Source organism: Dryas octopetala, chromosome 3 (assembly GCF_963921425.1).
Source record: "Dryas octopetala chromosome 3, drDryOcto1.1, whole genome shotgun sequence".
Lineage (NCBI taxonomy): Eukaryota > Viridiplantae > Streptophyta > Magnoliopsida > Rosales > Rosaceae > Dryas > Dryas octopetala.
In genome coordinates this window covers 8,209,979-8,218,131 of record NC_141368.1, presented here as the reverse complement: position 1 = coordinate 8,218,131, position 8,153 = coordinate 8,209,979, and the positions used below count along the sequence as shown (strand labels likewise).

Genomic DNA, 8,153 nt, shown 5'->3' with positions numbered 1-8,153 from the left:
TGTAAAACACCATTGACCAAAAAAAACATGTAAAACACCAAATATCAAATATCAAATTAACAAATTTGCCCATGCATGCATGTGTATAATGTGTAGAACAATCAACTAAATACTAGAAAAATAATGATCAATTTGATTAATCACCAACACTAATATATAGTACTTAATTGTCACATGTATTATTCATACTCATCTCCTAGCTACCTCTATCTCATAACATGTACCATCATGTCATGGACATAATTATGTGGCATATATATATATAAATTAAATATCCCACCCAAACACCAAAAGATTGCACCTAAAACACTTGTGTTTTCAGATGATGCAGTCACCGGCATACTTGAAGGACACAACGTTGTTATCCAAGTCATACCCAACATTGACACTCCTGTGCTGGTGCAATCCAAACACAGAATAGTTGCCATCATAATTCGGTTTTATAGCCAAACAGGTTTTTCCATTCTCCTCATCCTTTTCCCAAGCGTTGGACGGCCACAGCGGAAACTTCAGTCCTCCTGCGAAATGGAACGCTATATCCGGCGTCAAATCCACCCCAAAATCCTCTTGTGCATAACACAATGGGAAGAACCGTTCCGGATCCGGGTCGGGTTCGAAATCCCGCAAAGCAGTCTCCACTGCCTGCTTGAGCGCATAGAAAGCCTCTGCTACAAGATAAGTATAAGTTGATCCTGAATCCATGAAGAAGCCTCCATTTCCATCCCGGTCCATCTTAAACACCGACTTTGAAATGTTCAACATAGTCCCACCAACACTAATGCCTTCTAGGTTTAGATAGTAATAACCATCTTGACCCATTAACAACTGGGTCTGGAACACTTCCTCATTGATCACTGCTTTTGAACCCAGTTTCACGGAGCTCCGGTTCCCTTCATTGTCTGGTGTAATGCAGTACGAAAAACGTGGAAACGCAAACTGACCCACCAGTGAAGAGCTTTCTCTACTTGCACCCACAACTCCGGGTGGGTTATAACCCGATTCCGGGTCCGAATTAGAGTGACCGCATCCGAAAACCACATCTGTGATTGGGGGGTCATCATTGTCAAGCGTAATGGTTTCTTTGGCAATGACTCCTTGTGAAGTCCCACCATCTTGGTAATGAACAGTGTATTTGCACACATCTAGATCCAAATCCGGGCACTCGGAATCAAAGGTTTGCTTGCACAAACGTGAGCTGCACCTGACTTTCTCATACGTGGATGAGGTTTTAGGGTCATAGATTGGTACACTTTGGTTGTAACATTTCTCACAAGGCTGGCACTGCACCCAAACTAGGGTGCTCCCAGTGTCGAAGAAACCGAAGGTGTCGATTCCGGGGGTGCCGATTTTGTACCTCATGATGTAGTCTCCGTACTCCACGTCGATGGGGGCACTAACGTAATTTCGCCGCCATGTTTCGCCGGACATTAGCCATTTGAGGTAGTTTTGTCTTGATTTGGATCTACGACGGGCTGACTCTAGAAGTTGAGCGGGTGTTGCCTTGGGGTTGTAGAGCGGAGATTTAGGGGAGTCGCGGTGAATGAGACGTGCCTCAAAGCCTTTGAGTCGCGTTTTGAGAAAAGACACGGAGGGAGGGATGGTGGTGAGTAGTGAAATTAGTGCAACTAGGGACAATATTAGGGTTGAAGCCATGGTTGCTTCTTTGTTTTTTGATAGGTCTAAGATAAGTGTTAAGTGTTAAGTGTTGTACTACTAAAAACTATAGCTGATGCAACATCTAAAGTTTGTGTGAACAATTCGATGGGTATCTAGCACATTAGTGTAATATTTATAGGTTGATATCAATGGTTATAATAAATTGGTATTTCCTTTAATTTGGTGTTGTCCTTTAATTGGGGAAGCAATATATCAATGTCGTTTCATTTTAAAAAATTATATACATATGGCTAGGGCTCACCAAATAGCCCAAGGCCCGAAGCCCACCCGAAGCCCGCCCAGCCCATTGGGCCCGAAGCCCGATGTGGCCCGACATTTGGGCCGGGCCGGCCCGGCCCGAAAATTTTTTGGGTTGGGCTTGGGCCATCCCCTTGAAGCCCACGGCCCGCCCAAAGCCCGGCCCGCTTAGGCCCGCTCAAAGCCCGCCCAAAGCCCGGTCCAAAGCCCGGCCCGAAGCCCAAAGCCCAAAGCCCAAAGCCCGAAGCCCAAAGCCCAAAGCCCGTTTAATATCTTCAATAAAAAAAATATAGGATTTTGGCTATGTTCTAAATCGAACTTGAGACCTCATAGAACAAATTTCAACTCTCAACCAACTGAGCTAACTAGTTTATTTGTCTAATTGGTGAATCATAACATATTTAATAGGTTTTTCGTTTGTTTATTCTAATAAATTATTAATATGTTTATTAAGTTATTATATAATTCTATAATGTTAGTAAATACTAAATAGTAATAGTGTAAACTATACTATGTAAGTATGTAATACCATAAATAATAAACTTTTAAAATTATATACAACATTACAAATTTACAACTATAATAAAACATAAATGTATATGTGCATATACAATTTTTATAATACAACTATAATTGAAGTTATTAAACCATGATGGCATGATTGTTCATTACTTTAACAATTTGAACCGTTCATTTTATATGTTGATAGTCAAATATCATCCTTACAAAAAATCGGTCGAATCGGAATTCATTTACTCGTTCGATTATCATTAAAAAAACCATGATCGTTAATTAATTCGACCATCATTACGTCATTTTTACATCTTTGATTGAGCTAATTTTTTGCAAGCAATCTCTTTGAGTGGGGAACTAAAACTTGAACGGTTCGGATCGTTGAAAACACGATCGATATATGAGCTTCTACATATAAATACACTTGAAGAGTTGAAGAGTATAATTCTAATAACTTTATCGTTGAAACCTTATTGTTTTCATAATTGTGAAGACCACAATGTGATTTCAACAATCTGAACCGTTCATTTTCTATATTCATAGTCAAAGATCATCCTTACAAAAAATCAGCAAAATCGGAATTCATCTACCCATTCGATTATCATTAGAAAAACAACGATCGTTCATTAATTCGACCACCGTTACGTCATTTTTACATCTCTGATTGAGCTAATTTTTTGCAAGGATTCTCTTTGAGTGGGGAACTAAAACTTGAACGGTTCGGATCGTTGAAAACACGATCGATATATGAGCTTCTACATATAAATACACTTGAAGAGTTGAAGAGTATAATTTTAATAACTTTCTCGTTGAAACCTTATTGTTTTCATAATTGTGAAGACCACAACGTGATTTCAACAATCTGAACCGTTCATTTTCTATATTCATAGTCAAAGATCATCCTTACAAAAAATCAGCAAAATCGGAATTCATCTACCCATTCGATTATCATTAGAAAAACAACGATCGTTCATTAATTCGACCACCGTTACGTCATTTTTACATCTCCGATCGAGCTAATTTTTTGCATGAATTATTTTTGAGTGAGAAATTAAAATTTGAACGGTTCAGATCGTTAAAAACACAATTGCATCATTTGTTTATAAAACATATGTAATAAAATATATAATAAAGCATATATTACACATGTAATAAAATTAAAAAATCCAAACCCCATCCAAACCCCATCCAAACCCCATCCAAACCCTGAAACCCCATCCAAACGGACCAAACCCCATCCAAACCCCTAAGCCCAAACCCCAAAATACCCTAAACTAATAAAATATTAAACCCTAAGTCATAAGTATATAAACGTCTCACACTCTCACTGTCTCACACTTTCACTATAACCCTAACTCTCAACAGTCGCCGCCTCCTTCACACTCTCAACATCAGTCATCAGTGATCTGTGATCTCGCCAAACTTCACACTCTCAAAGTCTCAAACTTCTCACTTCTCAAACCCTCTCGGCCTCTCCATCATCACCATCATCACTCTCGCCATCTCGCCACCTCGCCATCTCGCCATCCACCTCGCCACCTCGCCATCTCGCCACCTCCGCCTCGCCATCTCGCCATCCACCTCGCCACCTCGCCATCTCGCCACCTCGCCATCTCGCCATCTCGCCACCTCGCCATCTCGCCATCTCGCCATCCACCTCGCCATCTCGCCATCCACCCTCTCGGCCTAACCCCTAAGGCCCTAACCCCATCTCGCCATCTCGCCATCTCGCCACCCTAACCCCGATTCACCATCTCGCCACCCTAACCCCTTCAACATCAGACTCTCAGACCCTCTCGGCCTCTCCTAGGGTTCACTCAGTCTCAGCCTCTCTCCATCATCACCATCATCACCGATTCACCATCTCGCCACCCCCAACTCCGATCGAACCCAGGCTACCTAGCAACCCAGCCTCTCTCCAGAAAGCAAGCCCAACCCACCAAACTCCGATCGATCGGACTCGATCCGATCAATTAATGATCAGATCGAGATCTGAACTGCGATCGGATAGTTGATAGCACTATCGCTCAGACAGTCCGAGCACCACCGCAACGCCACCTTCGCACCAGCGACTCCGCCGCAAGCTCCCTGCCAGTTTGTCTCCCTTTGCGTGTAACTGTGTAAGTGTAAGTCATTTTCCTGCCAGTTTGCCTCCCTTTGTCATTTTTGTGATTTCAGCAAAAAATTCATCACTGTTTCACTAATTGTGTTTTTTTTTTGTTGTGTGTGTAGCTGTGGTGAAGATTAATAGCTTGTGGTGAAGCTGTCCTGTGTAGGAGTTGGCCTCTTGTGTTGGTGCTGGTGCTGGCTGCTGTGTGAGTGGCAAATGGCAATTTGCTGAATTTCAGTTTATTTGCATTTTGCTGGTATTTTTTTTATGATAAGATCTGGTGTTTATGATAAGATCTGGTGTTTATTTGCAGTTTGCTGGTATTTTTTTTTGCTGGTAGTGTTATTTGCAGTTTGCTGGTATTTTTTTGCTGATAGTGTTATTTGCTGGTATTTATTTGCTGGTAGTGTTATTTGCTGGTTATTTGTTGGTAGTTTTTTTAGGATGTCTACTCACCCAGAGTCTAGTGTAATTGGAATCCATGAATCCATTGGTTCCCCCCCATCCACACCCCAATCTAATTCTATTCCTAAATCCAGTAGAAGTGAAGTGTGGAACTGGTTTGAAAAAGTTGTTGAAATTGAAAATGGTAAATCTGTTACAAAAGCAAAATGTGCAATATGTGGAAAAAAATTAGATGGCAGTTCTTCAAATGGTACTACTCATTTAGCTCGTCATTATAGGAAACATCTTGAAAGCCAAAATGTTAATATTGGTAATCAAATGCTTTTACAATCAAATGCTGCTGGTAATTTGTCAAATTTTGTTTATAAAGAGGAAAATGCTCGAAAAGAAGTAGTTGATTTTATAGTTAGGGCAGAATTACCTTTTACTTTCGTGGAAAAACATGATTTTAAAGGAATGATTCAAAGAGGCTTTACTCCACAATATAAAGGAATTTCTGCCACAACTTGTAAAAGGGATGTTATGAAACTGTTTGTTGAAGGAAAATCTCAATTGCTGTCTTATTTTGAAAAATATGAAGGCAGAATTTGTTTGACTTCTGATGTTTGGTCTTCTAGACAAAAAATTGGTTTTATGTCATTAACTGCTCACTTCATTGATGCTGATTGGAATTTAAATAAAAGGATTATTTGTTTTAAAATGATTGAGTATCCACACAGTGGACAGTCACTTGCAACTCATATACATGAGGAACTCAACTCTTGGCGTATCCACAATAAAATTTTTTCAATTACACTAGATAATGCTTCAAATAATGATGTTGTTGCTGATTTGCTGCCTTTATATCTTATGATTGATGATGTGCCTAGACAAATGTTTCATGTGCGTTGTTGTGCTCATGTTATGAACCTGATTGTGCAAGATGGTTTGGCTATTTTAGGTCCTTCTATTGATAAAATTGTTGCAATTGTGCGTAGTTTGAATTCTTCAAATAAGAGACATGAAATTTGGAAAAAATGTTGTGTTGATGTTCGTTTGGATAAGAGAAACATAGACAATGATGTTCCTCATAGGTGGAATTCCACATATGCATTGTTAGAAGTAGCGATTCAATATAAAGCTGCCTTGCATAGATATGTTCAGACAATAAATCAATCAACTAGAAGTTCTACTTTACCGATTCCATCTGAACATGATTGGCTTGTTGCTCAGTTTGTTTGTGGTTTTTTAAAGACTTTTGATTCTTCAACAAAAATATTATGTGGTGTGTATTATCCTACTTCTAGTCGTGTGCTGACTTGTTTGATTGATATTCATTGTGCATTTCAATCATATTCTCATATTAATGCATTTGAAACTGCTATGGTTGCTATGAAAAGTAAATTTGATAAATATTGGGCAACTTTTCCTAAATTGTTTTGTTTTGCTACTGTTATGGATCCTAGGTTCAAAATTTGGGCAATTAGTGAGTGGTTAAATGTTATTGGTTGTGAGGAAGATGACATAAAGGTAAAGGTAGATGAAATTAAGTCTTCTCTGTTTAAATTGTATGACCATTACAAGACTAATGTGCCTGCTGCATCATCACGAAACTCTACTGAAACCACAACTAATCCTCAAAGTACTGTTTCTGGTAGTACTAGTTCTTCCCCAATTTCTATTCCTAACTTTCAAAACAGTGCTATGAGAGCCTTGAAAATGGCAAAGGTGCAATCCTCTGTTTGTTCTACTTCTGATTTGCAATACTATCTTGATGCACCGGTTTTAGATGATGTTGATGAAACTGCATTTTCTGTTTTGGGATGGTGGAAATCACATGATACACAATATCCTGTGCTTTCCATCATGGCCCGTGATTTGCTAACTGTTCCAGCTTCAACTGTTGCATCCGAAGCTGCTTTTAGTGCAGGTGGTAGAGTGGTATCGGAGAAGAGGGCTAGCTTGAGTCCGAACACTATAGAAGCTCTAATCTGCGTCAAAGATTGGCGCTTAGCTGAGGCAAGAATGCAAGAGGCTGCTCAAGAGGAGGATTGGGCAGAGGATCTAATGAATATCAAGCTATCAAGACCTGAATTTGTTGAAGAAGAGAGCCTTTCCCCTGCTGAATCAGCCACCTGATTAACTGATTTTATTTTTTCAGTTTCACTATTGGTTTGTAATTTGTAAACTCCATAAGGAGTTAAGCACCATAACTCATAACTGCATATTGTTACTTTTAGTATAATTAAATCAATACATTTCAGTTTTGAGGGTTGTGTATGTGCCAACCTAGTTGGGATGTACATGTGAAATGCAAATGATAGATAGGTTGTGTAGGTGCCAACCTAGTTGGGATGTACACATTCTATAGTGATGCATTTCCCCCTCTATTTATAATTAAATTATATGTTGTTAACTTGTTAAATTGTGACTTTGAGAGCTGACATTGCAAAATTTTGGCAAGTTAAAACCAATGAATTAGTCAAAACCAATGAATTAGTATCTGCTAAGTTTTATAACTAGACATAAATTAGGCAATAAATTAAGCAATTTGAGAAGCCAAAAAAGCCTAATTTGGGCTGCCCGTTCGGGCCTATTGGGCTGCCCGTTCGGGCCTAGTCCGGCCCGGCTCTAAAGCCCGTTAGTCTCAAGCCCGATGGGTGGGCTTCGGATTTGTGTATTCAGGCCCAAGCCCAGCCCGGCCCGGCCCGAAAGTTCTGTTGGGCTCTTGTAATTCAAGCCCGAGCCCGGCCCGAGCCCGAAAGATTGGGCCTGGGCCAGCCCGGCCCGGCCCATTGCCGACCCCTACATATGGCCATATGGGCAAGCAATCTAGATTTTTTAGGGTCCACGTAAACATTTTTATTCATCTTTGTTTTGTGGGGTTTTTTTTTTCTTATATACATTCGCCTCTATTTTAGTACGATAATGACATTTCAATTTCAACTTTCTGTACTCTATGTATTATGTGAGTGAGGAAAAATTATAAAATATATAATTTAGAGTGGAGGAGGTTAAAATTGAAATGTCCCTACAATTTCTTTTTATTCTAGTTCCTATCTTAGTCTTGTGTACATTTTTATGGGTTAATATTCATATCAATTTTATTTTCATTTAATATCCTTAATTTTGGGGATTAAATTATGATTCATATCATCACTGTGCTTGATATATGCAACACATTAATTTGAATTTCAAAAAAATAAATTCTCATTTAATTTATTGATTTGCT

General features: G+C 39.3%; 1 protein-coding gene across 1 annotated transcript; it reads right to left on the bottom strand.

Moving 5' to 3' along the window:
• Positions 1 to 318: 318 nt before the first annotated feature.
• On the bottom strand, positions 319 to 1,653 carry LOC147290437 (aspartic proteinase nepenthesin-1-like). The gene has a single exon (XM_086235801.1). The coding sequence runs from the start codon at positions 1,651 to 1,653 to the stop codon at positions 319 to 321; it is 1,335 nt and encodes a 444-aa protein (XP_086091927.1).
• Between the last annotated feature and the right edge of the window lie 6,500 nt (positions 1,654 to 8,153).

Coding starts and splice junctions, on each gene's coding strand:
- LOC147290437 (XM_086235801.1), bottom strand. CDS start 1,653: ATGGCTTCAACCCTAATATTGTCCCTAGTTGCACTAATTTCACTACTC.